Raw genomic sequence first — 24,767 nt, 5'->3', positions numbered from 1 at the left:
ACAGAAAAAAAAAAATTCTTTAGCTCTTCATTCAGATGATTTTTTCCCCCTTCTTTTCTCTGTTAAATTGTGACCTTAATGTTCATGGACATTTAGACATATTTTTTTCTCATTTCTAGCATTTTTAAAGCCAGTTTTTATGGATCAATTTGTTAAGGACCAGGATATTTAATTAGTATATTTCAGTTTTGTATTGTATTCTTTTATTTTTTTTTAATTTTTTACTTTACATATATATTTTCTCACACTTACCTGTTTCCCTTGATTCTCTTTCTTCTGCTAAGAGGCAATTTCTACTCTTCTCTCTTTCATGCTTCCTTTAATTGTTTACTTCTATCTTCTGTTCTCCTCCTTCATAATCATCATCTCCTACATGACTTCTTTTCTTACTATGTCCACCATTCAAAATTGTAAGCCCTTTTGCAAACTTAGTGTTTTAATTGTAGGCAAGAACTGATAATATCATTTCTGTTTATTGTGACAACTATCATTGTAGACATCATAGCAGGAACCATTTGGCTTAATGATTTGGCTTAATGCTGGATATTGTTTACATTGGTGGTTGTAATTATTTGTCTCCCCCTAAACAGTGAGGTACTGGAAACCTTCAGGGATGCTATAAGTCCACAGGATAGAAACTCAACTGTCTCAAATCCACACTGTTAAATGGGTAGACATACAAACAACATGAAAAAGCAAGGGAACAAATCACCCCAAACAAATGAAGATACTCAATAACAGAATCCATTGACAACACAGTGGAAGAAATGTCAGAGGAGTTTAGAATGTACATGTATTGATCTGCAAAGTAAATGATGATGTAAGGAGTGAAATCAGACAGAAACTGCAGGAAGTGAATGATCACTTCAATAAAGAGAGATTCTGAGAAAAATCAAGCAGAAATCCTTGCAATGATGGAATCAATAAGCCAAACTAAAAATTCAATGGAAAGCATCACCAACAGACTAGATCACTTGGAAGACAGTTTTAGGCAACAAAGACAAAATATATAATCTTGAAAATAAAGTTGACTATGAAGAAAAGATGTTAGGATATAAAATAAATCAATTGCATTCCTATGCATCATAAGTCAACTGAGAAATTAGGAAAACTATCCCATTCACAATAGCCCCAAAGAAAATAAAATATCTGGGAATCAATCTAACAAAAGAGATGAAAGACCTCTACAATGAAAAATATAGAACACTAAAGAAAGCAACTGAAAACCTTAGAAGAAGGAAAAATTTTCCATGTTCTTGGATAGCCAAAACAATACTGTCAAAATGACCATACTACCAAATCTGCCATGCAGATTTAATGCAAGTCCTACTAAAATTCCAGTTATGTTCTTTATAAAAGCAGAAAAGAGGCCCAAAACTAGACAAAGCCTAAAACTAGAAAAGAGGCCCCAAACTAGACAAAGCCACATTTGAAAAGCAGTATGGAGATTCCTCAGAAAACTGGGAATGGAACCACCATTTGACCCAGCTATCCCACTTCTTGGCATATACCCAAAGTACTCAAAATCAGCATACTATAGTGACACAGCCACATCATGTTTATAGAAATTTGATTCACAATATCTAAGCTAAAGAACCAATCTAGGTGCCCTTCGATAGATAAATGGGTAAAGAAAATGTGGAATAAATACACAATGGAATATTACTCAGGATAAACAAGAATGAAATTATGGCATTTGCCAGTAAATGGATGGAACTGGAGACTATCATGCTAAGTGAAATAAGATAATCCCCCCAAAAAACAAAGAATGAGTGATCTCTTTGAAATGTGGATGCGAACATACAATATGGGATTTGAGAATAGAAGTTCATTGGATTAGACAAAGGGAAACAAAGGGAATGGAGAGGTTAGTGGGAATAGGAAAGACAGCAGAATGAATAGGACATAACTTTCCTATGTTCGTGCATGAATACACGACCAGTGTAACTCCACAACATGTACAATCACAAGAATGGGAAGTTGTACTCCATGTATGTACAATATGTCAAAATACACTCTATTGTCACATATATCTAAAAACATCAAATAAAACTTTCAAAAGTTATGGTAATAGGGTTGGGTAGAGCACTTGCCTAGCATGCGTGAAGCACTGGGTTCAATCCCTGGCACTGCATAAAAAAAAACTAAATAAATAAAATAAATGTATTGTGTTCATCTACGACTAAATATATTTTAAAAGAAGTTACCAAGTAAATTTTATGTGCTTTTTACTACAATCAAAAATGTTTTTTTAACTTTATAAAGTTTTTATTTGTTCTAATTAGTCACACATGAAAGTAGAATGCATTTATGTACTTTAACATATCATACACAAATGGGGTATAATTTCTCATTTTTCTGATTGTACATGTTGTAGATTCATATTGGTCATGCAGTCATTTATGTACATAAGGTAACAATGTCTGTTTCATTCTACTATCCTTCCTATCCCCATATCCCCTACCCTCCCTTTACTGCCTTCTACCTAATCTAAAGTAACTCTATTCTTCCCTAGTGCCCCACTCCTTATTGTGAATCAGCATCCACATATAAGAGAAAGCCTTTGGTTTTGGGGGGATTGGCCTATTTCACTAAGCATGATATTCTCCAATTCCATCCATTTACCAGCAAATGTCACAATTTCATTCTTCTTTAAAGTTCAGTAATATTCCATTGAATATATATACCACAGTTTCTTTATTCATTCATGTATTGAAGGGCACCTAGGTTGGTTCCATAGTTTAGCTATTGTGAATTGAGCAGCTATAATCAATGATGTGGCTGTGTCACTGTAGTATGCAACTTTTAAGTCCTTTGGGTATAAACCAAGGAGTGGAATTGGTGGGTCAAATAGTGGTTCCATTTTTTCTGAGGAATCTCCATACTGCTTTCCATAATGATTGCACCAATTTGAGTCCCACCAGCAATGTATGAGCATTCCCCCACATCCTCGCCAACATTTATTGTTGCCTATATTCTTGATGATTGCCATTCTGGCTGGAGTGAGATGAAATCTTAAGTGGTTTTGACTGGCATTTCTCTAATTGCTGGAGATGTTGAACATTTTTTCATATATTTGTTGATCGACTATATTTCTTCTTCTGTGAAGTGTCTGTTCAATTCCTTAGTTCATTTATTGATTGGGTCATTTGCTTTATTGGTGTTAAATGTTTTTATGAGGCTATAGATGTCGCTGCATGGTAAAAAGTTAGTCTAGCAAATGCAAGGCCCTGGGTTCAATGCACAGTTCTGAAAAAAACAAATCATGGTAGAGTGATATATCCATACAATGGAACACTACTGAGGATTGATTGTAGCAAAAAGCACATAAAAAGAATGAAGTATAGATACATGACTGTAACATGGACAAGCTCTCTAAAAGAAGCCAGTCACAAAAAGCCACATATTGTATGATTTCACTCATATTAAATGTCCAGGATAGGAACATCCATATAAACAGAAATAGATTAAAGGTTGTCAGGGTTACAATGAGAAATCGGGGATGACTGCTAATGGGCATGACATTTCTTTGGAGGATGATGAAAATGTTCTGGAATGAAGTAGTGACAATGGATGCACAACTCTAAATGTTCTGAAAACTACTGAATTATACATTTCCAAAAGATGAATTTTGTGGTATGTGAATTATATATCAATAAAGCTATTATATGAAAAACATGTATGGAGCTTAATATTTTTAAGATTCACCTTATGACAGAAAAGAGGAAGGAAAATCACTGTGAAATCCAAAAATAAGAATATCTGAACCTTCCAGGAGAATTATCTTCCTATTCCCCTCATTCTTTACAAATTCCCATGTTTCCGTGTTCAATTTTTTTTAAAGTTAACCATCTACTATTTCTTGACTAGTAACCCATGATCACTCCTCTTATTCCCATTGCTCTTATTAAACTAACCTCTGTATTAACTCTTTCCAACCTATTTTTGTGAGTCTTTAAGATATAAGCATAAAAGTATAATTATGTCTTTTGCTGGTTTTGTGCACTATGGTTCCAGGTGACTGCACATATCTATGCTTGAATTTTCATTTCAGTTATTTAACTGAAGGAGGAGTTGGGAGGCTGGGGCTGTAGCTCAGTAGTAGAACACTTGCCTAGCACACACAAAGCCTTGTGTTCAATCCCCATGATTACAGAAAAGGTGTGTATGGGGGGAGGGGGGTATTTAATTAAGAATATTGTAAAGACTTCTAAAGGTAGTACTCACAAAGAATTGTGCTTTGATAAATGGCAAACAATATTAGTGGACCAATGCCTTATTAGGCTCTCAAAAGATTTTTTTTTCTTCTTGCAATGTTGACATCACTTGTGACAATCTAATACCAGGTGGAAATTGGCAATGTGGCCTATTATTAGGAACAGCTAGGATTCCAATAGGCAAAGTGACATTGTCTGCCTAACTCTGTTTTAAATTTTTTTAAGAAAAAACTCTTCAAATTCCATCAAAATTACAGTAAAAGTTTATGAAAAGAAGTGAATCTATAAACTCAAAGCAAGAGAGAGACCAGAGAATTTGATGGTTTCTGGAACAGTACTGATAGATACATCAGGGCACAATCTACTGATTGTGCTGAGAACCCTCAAAGACAGCTAAGTCGAGGGAGAAAATGTTTCTTCCAGGTAGAGCCTCAGAGAGCTCCAGATTCTGTGTAAGCAGATACATAGAAAGAGCTGAGCTGGAAATAAAGGTCTTCTCTTTTCTAGTGACCTTTACATCTATTTAGTCACTGTGGTAGATGACGAGCCACACCTAGTCATCACCAAAACTACCCCACCTACAAACCACTCATGTAGACAAATTGCACTTCCAGAAGTGATGTTGAACCTGGAGAATTTTATAGGGAAGATTTGTGTCTTAAAAAAAAAAATTGGTACAGGATATGCACGAGGGGTGCACTATATCCCCAGCCCTTTTCATTTTTTATTTTTAGACAAGGTTTTGCTAAGTTGCTTAGGGTCTCCCTAAATTGCTGAGGCTGGATTTGAACTCTCTATCCTCTTGCCTCAGCCTCCCGAGTCACTAGGATTCCAAGCATGCACCACCATGCCCAGCAGAATTCTGTGAGGAAAAAAAAATAGTGACAATTATCCAACCACACACTGGTCAGATAACTTGTGGGAAACCCATGCGATAAAATTCTGTCCGTCTAATTAATGTTGCTATTATTATTATTTGGATGGTATAATTGGATCTACCCCACATTGTGTAACAATATACATATACATAGATATCATATGTCTACATAAAAAGAGAGTCAAATAAATAGGCAGGCAGATTGAAAGGAACAAAATAAGAGAAAAATTAGGAGAATAAGAAATCTTGAGTTGTAAATCCCTTTCTAGCACAATGCCAAAGGCAGAAATCATTAAGGAAGGCATATAATTAACTTGGGAAAAAAGTATAGGAAAAATCAAAAAGGAAATGATTAGCTAAGAGTGACAGTTACAAAATACAAGTTATATCAGTGTATTACCAAGTATGTAACAAGTTCCTACAAATCAGTTTTTTAACACTATACACACACTCCCAATTAAAGAGGGCCAGGAATAAGAATGGAAAACTTATGGAAGAAAACATGTAAATAACTAAAGAAATAGAAATTTTTTTTAATTAGATACAAATTAAATGACTTTTGTAGGCAAAGTTTTGTTTTTTGTTTTAAGATAGTATATCAATCTTACCTGTAATACTAGTTGCTCAGGAGGCTGAGGCAGGAGGATCACAAATTCAAGGCCAGTCTCAGCAACTTAGTGAGGGCCTAAGCAACATAGTGAGACCGTGTCTCAAAATTAAAAAAAAAAAAAAAAAAAAAAAAAGTGGCCAAAGCTCCCCTGGTTTTAATCCCTAGGACTAAAAAAAAAAAGTACATAAAAGTGCAGAGAACTTTCTTACATTCTTACACTGTTGTGGGGGAGTAAAACTAAAATGAACATGTCCTATAGTAAGAAATTCTAATTCTAGAAATTTGTACTAAGGAAATAATGAATGTGTTTTCAAATTTTTATACAAGTATATTTTCTACACCATTATTCAACATTAAAAATTTTCAAATAACCCAAATTTTACCAGAGGGATTCAGTCAAATAACAACACTTCCATTAAAATCATGTTGCAAATAATCACGTGGGAGCATGTCAGTACCAAACTGTCAAGTGAAAATAACTGGTTTTGGAGACTGTAAATATGGTTCCAGTTATGTAAGAGAAGTGCAAAAAAAGAAAGATAGGAACTGCCATGAGAGTAAGTTTTTGTTCATTTTATTCACTTTATTCATGTAGAATTCATGACACAGTAGTCCCTGGATCAGTTTCTGAATGGATGATCCTTCACAAAAAAAAAAAAAAAATTTCCATCACTGGACAAGGAAATAAAGGTGATTATTGTCTATAATAATTTGTTTTGTTATCAGAATAAACATTATTTTTAAAGTAAAAAAGGATTGAGGCGGTATTTCAGAAATGGAGCGATCGTCACATGCCTGGCTCTTTGATCACACACTTTGGGCTCTTCTCAGGGAGTACTTAATGCCGTGATCCTTTCCAACCCCCAGGACTGAGTAGAACTCATTTCACCACAAACTTCCCGAATTTCTTCATTCAAAACTCTTCTACTTTGGGTGATTCCTCACAAGAAATGAAGAAAAGACCACAAATAAATAAGAGCAGATTTTGATTCCTTTGGAGAAGGAAATAAAACTTTTTTTTTGTGACAAAAAGCAACTGGAGTGGAGAGGAGAGTACTTGAGACGCTTAAAGGTACTTTGGGGCAACCAGGAAAGGCTTCTCCGACAGGGGGCGTGAGAGAGGTGCTGCTCCTGAGGGGTCAGGAGAGTCAGCCAGGGCAGCAGCTGGCAGGAAGGGGCTTCCACTGCAAACAACAGCAATTGCCGAAGCTATGCAGTTGGAGCACACGACGGGTGAACATAGCGCTTAATGAAGATGGAGTCCGTACTCAAGCAACTTATAAGCCATGGCAAGGCTCTTGGACCGTATGCTGAGTACAGAGGAAGCCACTGAACTGTTAAGGAAAGAAACAAAGCCTGACTTTCGTTCTGAAAAATCCTCAATGTTTTTGATGAAAAGAGTGGATTTAAACTATCACAAAATCTTCCACACTCAATATCTAATAAACAAAAGCTTTAAAATATATATATGCATACATACATATAGTGAGAGAGAGAATCAAATTAAGAAAGGCCACAATTTAATTCAGTGTTTTTAAAAAATGGATGGTCAAGGAAAGAAGTTTGCGGGGTCAGGGTACGATGACACACAGAAGCACCACGGTGTTTATAAGAACTTGTAAACTTACTATTCCCCTTCAGTCTGACAGTGTTGCTTTATCTTTCTGAATGTCTAATGGAGCCCTGTGGAAAAGAGTGAAGAGATGGGGCTGCCTCCTCCTGATGGATGTGCAGAGGGAGGCTCAGAACTGAGAACTGGAAAGGAGACCAGCAGAGAACAGAAAAGGGACTGGGGCTGGGGGCAGGGGGCGAGGGAAAGGAAAGGGGAAATACAGGGGAGCCACACTAACAGAACTGTATTGTCATACTATGGCATGTACAGATGTGTAACAACAAATCTCACTATTATGCATAATTAAAAGGCACCAACAACACAAAGTATGACCAAAGTGGGGGGTGGGAGGGACTGAGAGCTAGACCCAAGGCCTGGCGCCTTACAACATCAGGCCAAGGAGGCAAAAAGAGCAGGGACTAAGAAGAGAATATGATATTTTGGAAACCAAAAAATGGAAGAAGTGCATGGATGGAGCAGGCAACTGATCAATCACGGAGTTTTGCTGAATTTGGCAGAAGAGAGGTTATTTGCACTCGAGGAGAAGTTTCAATGAAGTGGTGAGAATGAGGCAAGAATGAATTTGGTTGAAGACGTATGGTGCCCAGTAGATGAAAACAAACTAGTTGATCAGTATCTCTAGATACTGAGATCAGTGTTGGTTTTGCTTGGAACCTCTGAGATCCAAAATGTAAGGCATATACAACATCCTCAGGTATACCTCTAAAAAGTTTATTTTAAAAGGTTATGAAAGGGGCTGGGGCTGTAGCTCAGTGGTAGAGCACTTGCCTTGCATGTGTGAGGTACTGGGTTTGATCCTCAGCACAAACTAACTAAATAAATAAATAAAAATATTGTACCAACTACAGCTAAAAAAAATATTTAAAAAACAAACAAAAAAAGGTTATGAAAGAAGATTATACATTTGGGGGAAATTTGCAAAGAAAGCAAACCCAGTAGGAGATAAAGTGATTTGGGGAGGCCTTAAGGAATTGGGTAGACATGGGCACATCAAGCGCAATGTTGGTAGGTTTGATTGCTGTTTTTAAAAGAGAAGCTGAGCTCAGGTGAGTAAGCTGCAGGCAGCCTGAGTCCTCTGGCAGAGCTACCTACTCTTCAGCAAATTTTGCAAAAGATGTCTTCTTACCTGTCCTAGGAAAAATATTCTATTTTCCATAATCTAAGTAAGCAGTTAATAGTGGGGAAAAATCACATTAGTGACTTAAAATTTTAATACCATTTTAAGAGTTACAACTGATCAACTCATTACACTCCAACAGGCTATGGGGACAGGTCAGTAATGGTCTTACCTCTAAATAGTTGTGCAACCAAGGGCAGTTGACATCCTCAATTTTCAATCCCATCATCTATAAAATGGAGTGAACAATAGTACATTCTTCACAGGGCTGTTGGGAAGAGGAAAGATGACATCCCTGGGACTTTAAGTACTGATAACATGCTAGATAACATTATGGTTTGGAGTCTTCCTGAAGGTGGTGACTAGGGAGAACCAAAGGCATTAACTAACCCACATTCCTCATTCAGAGAGCTTCCAGAAAGGAAGGACCTTCCAGACATTCGGCCACCCAGTGTGCACTGCCGAGGCCTCCCTCCCCCATAAGAAAGTAGACCTGAAGCAAGGGATCTGGTTAGGGAAAACAGTGTTCGTGAAGAGAAACAGGCCAGTGGTTTCTTGCTTCAAAGAAAAGATCGAAAAGTTTGAGGGTGTGTACAGGACCAACCTCTCTTAGCCCAGTTAGATACCACATTAGTCGCCAGGTTTGCTAACCTGCCTCAGAACTACAACCCAGAAGGAACATGTTGGAGGCTGGTGGTGATGGTGGTACAGCCAGGCAGATGGGGCAGGCATACCTCTTTAGATCCAGGTTCCTACAGTGTGGAGAAAATGGATTAAGCCTGAGAACAGGGGCATGGGAGTGTAGGTGGGAGACTGGAGGGTACAGAATGGCTACAAACCAAAGGAGGGGGCAGAACCCCGTCTGGTGCCCAGGGGAGCTGGTTGGGTTCAGTGAGAACTCTCATTAACCAGTCCTGAACCCCTCCACAGTGCCGCTAGTAGTGAGCTGCGAAGTGAAGGACCCACAGGAAGGAACAAAAAGCAGCCTCTTATGGTCCTGTCGGAACAAGACGAGGGTGTGTTTACCTCTCAGAGGAGCACATTCAGGGACATGGCAAGGGATTATTAGAGAGAAAAACTGTTCTCCCCTTTCCTGCCAAACCACTGGAGTTTCCAGTTTAAATTGTGGTGACAGAAAATATCCCAAGTCTTTCTAACAGAACTGAGAGTTTTCACAACGATAATTCACTGATGAGTTCTGGAATTCAGGTAAGAAGTGATTGAGGGAGTCACCAGCCAGAGGAAATGGAGGGTGTTGCAGAACAGAGTTAGAAATCAATTACTGAAAAAATAAACCTGTCACACCTCCACATGAAGGCCTTGAAATTTCACATCAGTTGCAGTTATCTGAAGACTAACTTTACTTTCCCAGATAGTCCCTTGTCTCTGGTTACTGGCTTTTATGCTTACCCAATCTATTTTGAAAAGATTTTCAAAACTTTCAATTTTTTCCCTACACAATCCTAGAAATAGAACAGAAAATGCCTCAAGCATGAATGGAAACTTGCTCTTGTTTACTTTCTGCTACTTCATCACAAAGATTCCACAAGAAAGCATGCTCTTAATAACTTATGTTTCTTTTTTTATAATTAAAATTTGTCAAATCACAGAAATTTTTTTTAGGGGATGCTGGGGATTGAACCCAGGGCCTTGTGCATGTGAAGCAAGCACTTTATCAACTGAGCTATATCCCCAGCCTAAATCACAGAAACTACTTTTAAAGTGTTTTTTTTTTAATTTAGCAACTAAAATAGTGCCTGGCACATCATAAGTTTATAATATATTATCATAAATATTTATTATATTTTTATTATATATTTAACAAATATTTGTTAAATAAATAACCAATTATTTATTTAACATTAAATATTTTTCTGTGGCACTTTTTTTTGTGGGGGTACAGGGAATGAACTTAGGGGCACTCAACCACTGAGCCACATCCCCAGCTCTATTTTGTGTTTTATTTAGAGACAGGGTCTCACTGAGTTGCTTAGTGCCTCACTGATGCTGAGACTGGCTTTGAACTCATGGTCCTCCTGCCGCCTGGCTATAGCATCATTTTTAATTGTTGCATAGAATTCTATTGTGTGAATTACCATAATTTATCTAAACAGGCCCTGGAGAGCTAAAGGAGAATTGGGCATTGTGATGGACACAGAGATGGTCCTCATCGTCCCCTTCAAGGGGGAACTTGTTGCCTCATGACTAGCATCACTGGTACCCCCAGTTGTCAGTCCCCATCAGGAATTGTCTCAGCTACAGAAAGCTTCCTTCCCAGGGTGACTCCTATTTGAAGGACAGATCATGGAGAGGCCCAAGGCAGAACTCCAACAGGGCATCTTCCTCCAGAGGTTAAAGGTGGGGGTTGCCTGAAGCTGCCCTACATATATTGTCCCTGGACTTTTCTCTGCCCAGTCCTATTTCTTCCTTCTCCCTTCCAAGGGTGCTAATTTCAGGGCACTCCCTAATAAATATATGGCACAGTAAATTGTCTCAGAGTCTTCTCCTGAAGAACCTAAAGTGTGACAGATGGTTCTGACCCTCAAGGAACTCCCAAGTCTGTTAATTAAAGCATTTCATAATTCTTACATGATAGCCCTTACCTATTACCAACACCAGGTTAAATTAGCACAGTGGTATATTGTGATATGCTATAAGCCTATTAAAAAGTAATATCCTTAGGGCTGGCTCTGACACAGGATAGCTCCAGAAAGAAGGGGGAAAGGGAAGCAGCGAGAAAAGAAGGGAGGAGTTGGACATCATCAGATACTTACTGGAGCCTTTCTCTTTGCTAAATTTCTCTGAATCTGTTTTCAGGTACATCTCTTGCTCCTGTTTAGTCTTTGGACCACTCACAGTGTAAGCATAATTTAGGCAATTACTATCTCTATACTACCTATCTCCACTCCCCCCACTGTAGCATTTGAAGAAACTGAAAATGGACACAACCCTGTCCAGGTAAAAAGTCTCAGCCTCATTATGACAAGTAAGGACTAACAGGTCTTTTAATACCTGAAGACAGAAGTAATGATCAACCACACTAACAAAAACAAATCAAATACAAATAAAAAACAAGCCAGGTACAGTGACACATGCCTGTAATCCCAGTGACTGGGAAGGCTGAGACAAGAGGATTACAAATCTGAGGCCAGCCTCAGCAATTTAGCAAGACCTTGTCTCAAAGTAAAAAAATAAAAAGGGCTGGGATGCAGCTCAGTGGTGGAATGCCCCTGGGTTTGAACCCCAGTACCAAATACAAAAACAAAACCCTGAGTTTGTATTTGAGGAATAAAGTCCAGATTTAGGAGGAATCCAAGTGATAAGCTAAACCCTGTCAAGGTGTCAAGATGCTTCCCGGGATCCCTCAATCACACATTCCAAGGCAGCAGAAATCTACCAAGTGAGCTTCCTGTCACTCCCTGCCTCTCTGCCAGGCAGGTTCAGGCAGCATCAGGTTCAGCCCATGTGAGATGCCTCCTCCCAATCACAGACCATCCTTCCCCTGGACCGGAGGTTTAAAGAATCGCTGCAGGCTAGCAAAGCACCCTGGGCTGGTGAGGACTGCAGAGCCCAGCAGTGCCGGAAGGAGGTGGCAGCTCTGTGAGTACCCCCTTGCCCTGTGGGAAGCGTCTGCACCCTCCACGGTTGATTAACTTTCCTGGGAACGAAGTTAGCCGTCTACTAGAGAAAGGGGAAGAAGTTACATTCTTGATTAATAGAACCTGCTACTTTTATAATTTAGGATATTGTAATTGTTCTGATCTCTTTTATTTTGAACTGTACAAATTGCTCTCCTGAAACCTTTGATATCTTTGGCCTGTTGTCAGAACTGAGACCAAAGTCCTAGGGATGTTCTTCAGCTCTCCTGATTCCAACTTCAAATTTCCCCAGGAACTCTCGGGCTCCTGGTTAACTCTCTGATGGATCTAGCCTTTGTAGACCTCCTCCTCCACAACTTTCTTGTGGAATCAGAAAAACAAAAGAATATCTAAGGAAATGGTCATGTTCTTTCTTAAAAATATATCTCCTAGCCTAGGCGAGAGAGAGTTTCCTGATCTTGTTAGAAATCATTTGGTCTTGCCAACTAGTAATGGGATTTGTGGGGCAAATTATTCATGGTGCTTCTCTGAAAACAGTTCTGTTCAATATACATTTTGGTTGACATAATTCAACAGATAAGCTTATCTAAACAATGTTATTTTTGCGTAATTTATTCTTTACACTTCAGCAATTCGTTGATCTTATTTAGGATCCACGATCCAAAATATATTTTTGTCCTAACATTCTTACACAAAATGCAAGTTTCAAATAATGCTAGTACTATTTTGTTTGTTATAAGTCTCAAATTCTACTTCTAACTAGTTTTAAGATTTTTAAGACATTTAAGAATTTGTATTAATTTTAATATATTTTTTAATTGAAGACAATGTTTATTGACCATTTCTTGACTCAGTGAAGTTCAAAAACACAACATAAAATAACTCAAGTTTTATGTATATATGTATTTATGTATATTTGTATTATAAATAAAACTTCGGTTTCGTAGTTTTCAAACTACAAAAGGAAATAGTGAGGAAATAGTTTTTCTTTTGATTAAACTTGATATCAAAAAGTAATAATAATTCTTATTTTGCTTTTTGCTGACAACAGACTATTTTGTTTTCTGCTAAAATAGGCTTAAAAATCAACTAACCAGATTTTTGTTGTTGTTGTTGTTGTTGTTGTTTGTTTGTTTGTTTAAACTACCTGGGAAGGATGTTTAGACTTTTTGAAATAAAGAGGAACTTAGATACCATTTAGTTAAAGAAAAAAAAAAAAACCCAGCATTTCCTTTTACCTCCCCTGCTTACATTCTTAATCAGACCAAATACCAATCAGCCCTAGAATCTGTAGTACCCTGCTCCGGAATCTGGGCCTGATGGCCACGCAGCCCATGCACAAACCTGATAGGCCACCATTGCTTAACTGGGACAGAGACCACATTGCCCTGATCTCACGGCCCCCTAGGATCTCCACTATATTCCTGCCCTGGACCTGGGCATCCCAATGGCATTGCCCACACCTCTGGGCACTGGAGCCATTGCTTACATCTTAGTTCTTGATTTCTGGTGGGTGGATGACTACAACCATCACAGGGAGCACCAGAAATCCAGAGCACGGATGGCCAGTAGAACTTTCCATGATGATGGAAATGCTGTAGGCAACAGCTACTAACCACATGTGCCTGTGGAGTGCTTGAAATGTAGCCAGAGAACTAAAGAACTGATTTGTTTTCCCCTATTGAGGTGAATTTATTTGACTTTAGTCGCATGTAGCTTCTAGCTACCATATAGGTCAAAGCAAGTTGAGAGAGCTGTAAAGTAAGAAAAATAAAACAAAACAAAACTCACGTATACTGTGAGCTGTGGGTATCACACCATGGAAATAAGCTTCCCTTTTCATCGTTGTCAGGTTTAAGCAGACTTGTAAATTGTTCTGATCTGAAATCTTCACACCCACTTTTGTATACAATTATTTGCCCTTGTCCTAGGTTTCAGGGTTAAGGATAAGACAACAGCATATTGTGATTCTTTTTATTCCTCCCTCTCCTATTTCCCATTTATTTATTTACTCTTTGGTTAATCCAAATTTCTCTAGCATGAGTAGAGTTTGAGGTGTGGTTTGCGTGATCTCTGCTGCAACAAACTTGGGTGAGGAAAAGAGGTAATGAACTTGAAAAAAAATGATCTCATGCTTGGTGGGTGAGTCTCACTTCTTCTTCTTCTTCTGCTTCAAGAATTGGTTTGTTTAGTGAGCAATTGTTTTTGGATCTATTCAATGTGTCTGGAAACCTCAACACCTTGGATGTGAATAATCTGTATAAGAAAACAAACTGAATGAAAGTCTAAGAAAAAAAAAAGAAATACATAGATAGCCTTTTAAAAATCCACCCTTCTCAAAGCAAAGGAACTCCCAGGGTGTTGAGCAATTTCAGTAAATCATCGTGGTGCCAGGTCACTGGGAAGTTTTTCACAGGGTGGGGTTCACGGGGGCTATTCCTAGGCAGGGAAAACATTTAGGGCGAGTTGCTCACTTCAGTCTGTGGCGTATCATTTCTAAAGTGGACAGTCACTTCTCTGCTTTCTGTCCACCATGGTCACTTCCCATTATTTTAAAAGTCACTAGTCCCTTTCTAGCCTGCCTGGTTAAAAAAAAAAAAAAAAACCTAATATAAGTGAGAGAAGCGTTGTATTAGAATAACAGGAAAAAGAGGCAGAAGACCACATATTTGAAACAGCCCCAGCATACCATGGACTAACAGGGAAGGCAAGAAGGGAGGGTGCCTCGCATCACCAGGAGTCAGTCTCTGACCACACAGAGACACACCCATGCCTTTAATCTTCAATTTAGGGTCTCGGCTACCTTCTGCGTATCTTCCTTCTCCCTTTGAACATAAATATGAGGGATCTGATAAAATCATTCCCAAAGAGGCGTTGACATTGGTGGCTAATGAGACTCCATGCGTGTCTTCTAAATGTATTTGTATTTTAATCAGCAGCAAAGCAGTGATTCTGTAATTGTGGCATTTCCATATTAAGGTGAAGAGTAAGGAAGATTTTGAGTAGAGGGAAAGGGTAGAAGGCTTTTTCCTTTGACTTAATTTCTAAGATAAAAAGCAAGCTCAAGGGCAGGGGATTGGGACTTTCTCTTAATGTTAAAGAGACATAAATAGAGGTGGAATCTTATTATCTTAAAAGGAAGAAAGTAGCTAGGCACAGTAGTGCAATCCTGGAATCCCAGCAGCTTGGCAGGCTGAGGCAGGAGGATCTCAAGTTCAAAGCCAACCTCAGCATTTTAGTGAGGTCCTAAGCAACATAGTGAGACCCTGTCTCTAAATAAAAAATAAAAAGGGATGGGAATGTGGCTCACCTGGGTTTAATCCCCAGTAGAGGAAGAAGAAGGAGAAGAAGATAGTCTATTATGCAATGAATGGGCACATGACCAATAATGGCCCTGGAATAAAAGACATTTTAATTTTTCCCTAAATTACGAACTTTAGTAAGACAAAATAAACTAAGAATATAGTTATTGACTTTTAGGTGTGGCATTCAACCTATTTACAGGGTTTATATTTTTGCTTTTTCAATATAATTCTTTATCAAATTGGATTTTTTTAATGTACAAAAATCTGCTCCTTTGTGGGTTCTCCTTTTTTGTGCCTCAAACTAGATCTAATATAGACACGTAGTAACAGCGCCCAAGATTTAAGAAAATTTATGAGAGGAAAATTCTTTAAACAAACTTGGGTAAGGAAGAGAGATAACAAAGCACTGGACTAGCTTGCTGTGGCAAGAGGATAGGGGGGAGAAAAGCCAAACACACACGTCCACAAACAGGACCTAGATTAACTCCCCAGGAAATCTGTTTGCCAAGGACAGAGAGAGTATCTAGGGAAGAATTGGTAACTCTGGACAAGGGTAGTAGAAGAGGTTTTTCAGTTGGGCTTCAGAGATGGCAAAGAATCCAAGAGGAAGAAAAGGAAGGGATTCCAAAGGGAGGAACAACCAAGTTCACCCTGGAGGCATGCTCAGGATGCAAGGGGAGCAGGGAGGCTACGTGGAACTGGGTGGTGCATTCTGAACACAGCTAAGAAGTTCATATTTAATCTCCTAGGTTGTCCATCCTCTCTGCCACTGACTAGAAGAATGAAATGGTTGGGTCTGCCCAAATACTGTAGAAACAAGGAAAGGGAGGTCATTGGTTTGTCTCCAGGAGCAGAAAAGAAGTTCTCAAATTTGAATGCACTGGAATAGAACAGAAGCAAGTTTGAATTGGAAGAGATGGGTCAATAACAGAGAATGGGTGGACAAGTGAAGTCAGCTGGTAGTAGGAAGTGAAGGAGCCAGTGGCTGAGCGTATAGGTAAAGAGCTATCTACGACGGTCCTTTGAATTTAGGGTACAATGAGCCTTGGAGGTCTTTAAGCAAAGGAGTGAAATAAAGCCAGAGCTGTGTATTAGGACAGTGGATCTCAAGGTTGATTTAGGGACTGGCACGTGAAACTCTTGCTTATCTTTGCGGAACACCACCAAGTGTTGATATACTAAGTTTAAAATAATGAAGCAGATCACGAGCCTACTTTGTGCCTCAAACTAGATCTAATATAAATAAACAGGTAGTAACAGCGCCCAAGATTTAAGAAAATTTATGAGAGGAAAATTCTTAAAATCACAAATGTTGCTCAATAATTTTTTTCTAAAATCAGGAAATGATTACAATAATTCAATTTGCCCCCCAAAACATGTTGCCCCAGTCAATGGAACTTCCATGCTCTCTATAGGATTGTTTGAGGACCTCTGCTTTAGAAAGTTCACTCCAAAAACATTGCATGGAATAGATAAGGAAGTTGTTGAGTTCATTCGAACCAGAAACTATCAGCTGGCAGTAGAAACTGGAAGGGGTAAAATGGTCTCAGAGACACCAGAGAGTGATAATTTTGGCTTCTATCAAAACCATAATCAATCCAAATCAGGAGAGTGCATTAGATAAGGTTCTTCACAGAAACAGAACCAATAGGAAATACATATATATGTACATATAGGAAGTGTGTGTGTGTGTGTGTGTGTGTGTGTGTATACACCTAGATATGTCTGGATATGTATATAGATATATAGAGATATATCCTATCATCTGTCATCTATCTATCTCTGTATCTAGAGAAAGAGAATTATCTGAAGGATTGGCTGATGTGATTTTGGGGACCAATGCATCTGAAATCTATACAGCTGGCTGGCAGACTGAAAATTCGGGAAGAGTGGATGCTGCTCTCTATGTCTGAAATCTGCAGATTGACAACTCATGCAGACCTTCTACGTTGCACTCATGAGCCAGAACTGCTGCTTCTTTAGGAAACATCAATGTTTGGTCTTAAGGCTTCCTTTGACCAGAGAAACCCCTGCCCCCCTATTATGGAGGGTAATCTACTTTATTCAAAGTCTACTGACTTAAATGTTAATTGCTTCTCAAAAAAATATCTTCAAAGCAATACCTAGACTGCTCTTTGACCAAAAACCTGGGTACCATATTCAAGCCCAGCTAATGCATAAAATGAACCTTCCCAGGGTATTCCTTACAATATTTCCTGATCAGGCCAGCAAAGACAAAACTCAAGAGGCACAACTTCTCCCAGGCCTAGAGAACAGATTTACATTCTGTGTGTATGGAGAGCAGGGCCCCGTTGTCCTTGCCTTTTGTGCTTTCTTCATATTTGTCCCTCTCTGGAAAGGCAAACAAACTCATAATGTCTTTGTTTTTTTAAATATCTTTCAATGTGGAAGTTCACTGAAGTTTTTATTTTTTAACCTAAAAATGTTCATTGGTCTGCCCTCATGCACAAGCATTATTGGCCCTAACGGAAATCATGTCACCTTTCCTTTGGTGTAGCAGCAACCCTTCCTAGAGAGTCAGTCCTCCATCTTGTGTGTGAGGGAAGCAGTTTTCCAGGAAGATGTCCTCCACTGAATGGGAGTCTCTTGACACAGAGACTACATAATGTCAGCTTCCACACTGTGACCAGGGCCTTCCAGCTTCACTCTTAAGTATCCTGGAAGTCCTTGGATAATTGCTATTTTGTTGTTGTTCTTCTTCTTTTTAGGTACATATGACATAGAGTGTATTTTGACATATTATACATACACGGAGGGTAACTTATTCTGATGAGGATCCCATTCTTGAGGTTGTACATGATGTGGAGTTTCACTGGTGGTGCATTCATGTATGAACATAGGAAAGTTATGTCCAATTCATTCTACTGTCTTTCCTATTCCCATCTCCCCTTCCTTCTCTTCATTCTCCTTCGTCTAATCCAATGAACTTCTATTCTTTCCTCCCCTCCCCCTTTATTGTGTGTTGGGATAGGCTTATTTCACTTAGCACCATCTTCTCTGTCCATTTATCAGCAAATGCCATAATTTCATTCTTCTTTATGGCTGAGTGATATCCCATTGTGTATCTATGCCACATTTTCTTTATCCATTCATCTGTTGAAGGGCACTTAGATTGGTTTTATAGCTTAGCTATTGTGGGTAACTGCTTTTTAAGATCAGTAATTAGTTCTGAGTGCAACTTTCTTTTTTATTGGTTCTAGATCCCCAGTTTCCACTGTGGAACTTGCCATGTGGTTTAAGAATGTATACCTGGTGAGGGGATCCTCTGTGATCCGAGGCTCCCTACTGCACTTTTGTCCCATCCAAGGAGGCACCATTTTGATCTGTTTTTAAATACTAGAGTTCCGTATTGAAATCATATTTCCATATTTCCATTGAAACTATGGCTCTGTGTTTTAAAATATTAAACCACCACATTGGGCGCCTTTGCCATTCCTTGGTTTATCAGCTCTTGCCTGTCTGCTTCAAGGAGCTGAGTAAAGAAAATTAATACTGTCTATCATTAATATTATATTTTACTTATAATATAATTAATATTATATTAAAATTCCACATATATTCTCATTTAATTTTCACAGTACCCCCATGAAACCAGGTATTACTATTTCCATGTAGAAATGAAAGTCAAAAAGATCTAGTAACTTCCTGGGGGTCCAGAACTATAAAGTGGGAAAGCGAAGATTCAAAGCCAGGTGTACAAAGCTCACGTTCTTTCTACTTCACCTCACTCCCGAACTTCTTCTGCAGTCAGCTCTAGGCAAATCACTAAGTTGTATATTCACCCATCCTTCCATTCATTCATGTGAACATTTATTTACTACTTTTTAAATGTTTTAGTTGTAGTTGGACACAATACCTCTATTTTGTTTATTTATTTTTACGTGGCGCTGAGGATCGAACCCGGGGCCCCGCACTCTCAAGGCAAGCGCTCTACCACAGAGCCACAACCCCAGCCCTTACTGACTTTATTTTTCATTTAACTAAACAATTGAGTACCTGTTATGTGACTACACTTTGGACCTAGAAAGGTAAGTGTAACAGAGTTCCAGTGTCTTCTGTTTTGGAGAGTCTTCCAGTCAAGTGTAGGAATCCCTTCGCAGATGGATACTAAGAAAAAAAAAGAATGTGAAAGGTGGAACAGAACAGAATCATCTCTGAATAATTTCTCTTCCAGGAAGAAAGGAGCCTCCAGCCCATAGTAAACCTCAGAGGTCATCTCTGCACCCCCTCTCAGTCTGGAGCAGAGGCCATAGAGCTGGCCAAAGCCAGAGGGTTGAGGCCCAAGGGCGGGAGCTGACTGTTCAGGAATGCGGGTGGAATGCACAGAAGGCCCTCCCACGTGGACGTGCAGCCTGGTACCTGACTCTCGCCACACCCCAGCATGACTGGGAAACTCCCCCCCCCACACCCCAGAGAATTTTTTTCCCCCTATGAAGCCAACCATGGAAAATAAAGGGAAGCAAAGATAGATAACTGTGTATAAAGGCATTCATTTCTCCCCAGTGAAGCAGTCCCTGAGCAGGGAGCAGAAGGAAAGTGGATGGGAGGTTGCTTTTCAAACTGGGAACCCTTAACTATGTCACCAGTAGAGCCTCCTTCCTATGCCCCAAAAGTCTCTGGTGCATAAAGCAGAAACTTAACTCAATAATACTCTGCTCTTCCTAAATATCCCCTGGCTATTATTAATGATTTCTCATATTTGTAAATAATCTGAGTTTGCCAGTGGCTTCTGCAGCTCTCATTCTCATTTGGTGATCACGACCATCCTGTAGGGGGAACAAGTTGTGTTCTGCCCATTTTAAACGAGGAGGAGGCTCAAGGGGGTCATTGTCCAAGGTCACACAATAATGACAGGCAGGACTAGGACTTGAACCTTGGTATTCTGATGGGCAGGCCCAGTGTACTCACCATTAGTCCACAGCCTCCAGACAACACTGAGCTCCCAGAAGCCTACATCTTGACATCTGTCACTTTGGGGGATCGAAGCAAATGTCAACCTAGTCTAAACTACAAGGACCGAGGACAAGTTATGAAATGCTGACTCTCCCATTGACTTCACATTACACATTTAACTTCCAAGAATTCTGACCCCAGGGAGTAGTGGAAAACCTGTATAGGGAAAGAATGTGGCTGTAGCATTGGATTTGGGAGAAATGTGAATATATAGTGCAGTGTTAAAGGGCTGAGGAAACAAAAAGCCAAAGAAGTGGGTGAAGAAAGTTCTGGTGTTTCTGATATTTGCAAAACCAGAGTCTTCTAAGCAGGGAAAATATGTTTGTTCCCTTGGTTCTTGGGATCCGCAAGGAAGCAAGCCCACTGCTGCTTTTTCTACTGAGAGTATTGTCAGTGTGGCAGCACTTGTAGACTGCAGTGCTAGGTAAGAGATTTGCAGCCTCAGAGCAGATCCAGGTTTAGATCTCAGCTTCTGCACCTTCTAGCCGTGTGACCTTAGGCAAACTAATCCCTCCAAGCCTCCTTTTCTTCATCCTCAAAATGGAAGCAAACAGATTCTCCCCCTAGATCTTTTAAGAAAGTGCCCTGTGCTGACACGACACCAGTGATTTGAGCCCCATGAGACTCATTGAAGACTTCTGCCCTCTGGAACTGTAAGATAATACCTTTGTGGGGTTTTAAGCCACTACGTTAGTGGTAATTTGTTATAGAAGTGGTAGGAAACAAATACAGATTTTGGTTAAAATGCCCATCCCTCAAGTCTGTTGAGAAGATGAACATAAAGATCCTAATTCAGTGCCCACTCAATGGCAGCTTCTGTTACTATTTTTGTTACTTTGGAATATAGGTGAACTTTCTAAGTTATTAGTGCCCCTGATGCCAAAGGCCTACAGGAGAAGGAGAAAACATACAGAGGAAAAGAAAAACTTCTAGTAGCCAGTAAATTCAGGATATCTGCCCATCATGTGTTCCTGCCTTCCATAAGCCAGCCCACAGCTGGGCTGCCTCTCTGGCAATTCCTACCATGTCTGTTGAGGTTTCTTTTGTGCTTTTTTTTTTTTTTTGCACAAACCAGGCTCCTATCTGCTTCCTTCCTTTACTCTCCCCTCATCTGCATTTTCTCTCCCTAACTTTGACCCTTGGAATTCTCCCTTGGTGTATTCATTTGCCCTTTTCTCTCTTTAAAAAAAATCTGTGTGGCACCATTTGACCCAGCTATCCCACTCCTTGGCCTAAACTGAAAGAAGTTAAATCAGCATACTATAGTAACACAGCCACATCAATGTTCATAGAAGCACAATTCACAATAGCTAACCTGTGGAAACAACCTAGATGCCCTTCAATAGAAGAATGGGTAAAGAAACTGGTATATATACACAATGGAATATTACTCAGCATTGAAAGAGAATAAAATTATGGCATTTAAGGTAAATGGATGGAGTTGGAGAACATCATGCTAAGTGAAGAAAGCCAATCCCACAAGACCAAAGGCCAAATGTTCTCTCTGATAAGTGGATGCTGATCCATAATGGGGAGGGGGGAATTAGGGAACTGTGATTGGGCAAAGCAGAGGGTGGGAAGGGGAAGGGGCATGGGGGCAGGAAAGATGGTGGAATGAGATGGACATCATTACCCTGGGCACATGTCTGACTGCACATATGGTGTGACTCTACCTTGAGTACAACCAGAGAAATGAAAAATTGTGTTCGTTTTATTTGTGTACAATGAATCAAAATGCATTTGTTGTCATGTATAACTAATTAGAACAAATTTTTAAAAGGAAAAAGAATCAGTTGGCTGAAAGTAAAAAGAAAAAAAACTGTGCAGCAGAGTCATATTTGGAAAAGCATATATTTTACTCATAATTGACTAGCTCAGGGTTCTGTCAGCTCCTTTTTGGACCAATGGAGGCTTGAAGGTGATCTATCTAACCCTTTCCTTTTTCTCCATATCCCTCCTGCTTTCCCCCTGTTATTCATATAGTTCATTTTGTTTAAATGCATGTTACTTTGAATTTCCTCCAAAAAAATAATGCTTCTTCATTCTGTTCCATAAGTCAAATTAATCACCACAAATAGGCTGCTACCTGAAAACTGGATGCATAATCAGCATAATACTGGGCAATAATGGTGCTGAATTTTGCCTCTCCAGATTTTTGCCCTTTTCTCTCTATACTTCTGTTATCTGAACTTCTATCTTTCATAGTCTAGTTTAGAGAGTAACCCAACTGGTCAGAGATAATGTCTGTACATACTAGGAATGAACTTCACACGCAATTCATCTGTGTACATGAGTAAAATTCTCCTTTAGGGGGCTGGGGATGTGGCTCAAGCGGTAGCGCGCTCGCCTGGCATGCGTGCGGCCCGGGTTCGATCCTCAGCACCACATACCAACAAAGATGTTGTGTCCACCGAGAACTAAAAAATAAATATTAAAAATTCTCTCTCTCTCTCTCTCTCTCTCTCTCTCTCTCTCTCTCTCTCTCTCTCTCTCTCTCTCTCTCTCTCTCTCACTCTATCTTTAAAAAAAAATTCTCCTTTAGGGGACTTTGTGCTTTAAGTTCTTTAATGTAGTAAGATTCCACTCCATCTACTGTGCAACAACACTGGAAAGAAAGGAATGACATTTCTCAGCAGAAACTTCACACAGGGATCGTGCAACAATGATACAGAATCTTCCATTCCTCAGTGAACGTTAATGGAGTACCCATTATGTGCCAAATTCTAGCCAAGAATACACATACATTTTAACTCCTTAAGTTCCTAGTTTCCCAGGAAAACAGCAAAAGGAAAATATTTATAGATGCTTCAACTTCCCAGAAGGTGACTAAGTCATATATTATAGTACAACAGGGGAGTTAAAATTTAGCAAGTCCTCAATCAAACAAAAGCCTTGCCTCCCACTGATTCTGATCTACAAACCAGGAATTAAGCCTGAACTGGCTACCTTATTGTCTCCTGGGGGGCTTGCTCTTCTGTCTCTACTTCCTAACTTTTCTCTTTCCCTGGAAAGTCGCTCATCCCCAGTTCCCCACTTCCTCCTACACATTCCCAGGTCTACTCCACTGGTCAAAAGCAGAGACATTCTGCAAGACCCACAGCTCCTTTCCTCAGAACCCTCAGTATTTTGTGTCTGCACAACCACATGGACCATAACTTCCCTACTAAAACACAAAAGCCTAGAATAAACAATCTCCCTTACATTCCTGTGTATACCTCACAATGCAAATTGTAACATTTAATACCTTTTGATTTAGACCATGAATACATGAATTGACTAGTTGATTGATTAATTAATAAACTATTAAGAGATGGGGATGGCTTTTCTCAAGGTGTACTAAGCTCAGAAGCCCAAATGATTGACCTAAGCACTCACCCCTATGTTCCTTCCAGGTAATTCTCAGAGAGGCTAGAAGTCCGTGTTCAGCTATCTCTGAACCTGAACCTTTTGCATCATTTCTGGGAGCCAGTGTTAGCTGCAGGGAAGTGCTTGGGTCCTAGAGTCATACAGACAAGGACTTCCCAAAAGCTGAAGACATTCATCTCTGCTGTTGCTTTTTGGATAACCCAATTTAAGCTTTAAGTTTTCTGATCTGCAAAACGCAGCTGCCTCCTCTCTTTTCTTGTTCTACCTCGTTGGCTTATGAGAATTAGGTGTATGAGTGTGAAGCATGCCCTTTTCTCTCGATACTTCCCTTATCTGAACTTCTTCTTTCAGCAGTCTACTTATTAGTGTATCTAGTAACACTCTCTGTGACATTTTATTTGCCAAGTATTTTTTAATAACAAAATATTCATAAAATAATGGTTTTTAACAGAAACCCACAGTTCATATGAAAACCAATCACTAACTATGAGTTTTTCTTTGGGTTTCATTCTGTCCTGGTAGGTCCCTGGTAGAGGATATGCAGGACTCTTGGTGTGTGTCAGTCCTGCAGTCCTCACCATCTCAGGTCTCCTGTTTATTCTTGAAGGGCCTCAGTTCATCTCTCAGAAGTATGCCTCCTGTACCTCAAAGGCACTCATCAGACTCTGGAAGCCTTTATTTTTCTTTTTCTTGTTTATAAAGTTATTGTGATTACTAAGCTCACTAACCAAATATCCTCCATTACTTTAAGATTATACATGCCCCAAGTTTGGATGTCTTGGGACACAAAAAGGCAATACACAATGTCATGATGTAGTCATGTTATAGATACTACAGCAGTATTTATCTGCTCCTACTAAAGCATAACATTCTCAACTGTGTCTTCAGCTTGTGAGAAATCCTGAAGATGGCCAAGGATGATTCCACTGTCCGTTGCTTCCAGGGCCTGCTGATTTTTGGAAATGTGATTGTTGGTGTAAGTAATCAGAATTTTCAGAAAAGTCTGCTCTTCCTGTAAGCATGAGTTTAGATTAATCAAAAGAAAGATTTAAAATGAAAATAATGACTT

The 24,767-nt window shown here is 39.3% G+C and overlaps 2 protein-coding genes across 2 annotated transcripts in view; both read left to right on the top strand.

Moving 5' to 3' along the window:
• Positions 1 to 13,668, top strand: part of Tex55 (testis expressed 55) — a 32,057-nt gene extending 18,389 nt beyond the window's left edge. Inside the window, exon 4 of the mRNA XM_078041175.1 lies at positions 13,462 to 13,668. Within this exon, the coding sequence (XP_077897301.1) occupies positions 13,462 to 13,668 (207 nt within the window). The remainder of the gene's footprint in view (positions 1 to 13,461) is intronic.
• Positions 11,930 to 24,767, top strand: part of Upk1b (uroplakin 1B) — a 30,233-nt gene continuing 17,395 nt past the window's right edge. Inside the window, exons 1-2 of the mRNA XM_005327616.4 lie at positions 11,930 to 12,054; positions 24,587 to 24,674. Of these exons, the coding sequence (XP_005327673.2) occupies positions 24,606 to 24,674 (69 nt within the window). The 5' untranslated portion in view covers positions 11,930 to 12,054; positions 24,587 to 24,605. The remainder of the gene's footprint in view (positions 12,055 to 24,586; positions 24,675 to 24,767) is intronic.

This window comes from Ictidomys tridecemlineatus, chromosome 3, assembly GCF_052094955.1.
Source record: "Ictidomys tridecemlineatus isolate mIctTri1 chromosome 3, mIctTri1.hap1, whole genome shotgun sequence".
Lineage (NCBI taxonomy): Eukaryota > Metazoa > Chordata > Mammalia > Rodentia > Sciuridae > Ictidomys > Ictidomys tridecemlineatus.
This window is presented reverse-complemented; position numbering and strand designations above follow the sequence as displayed.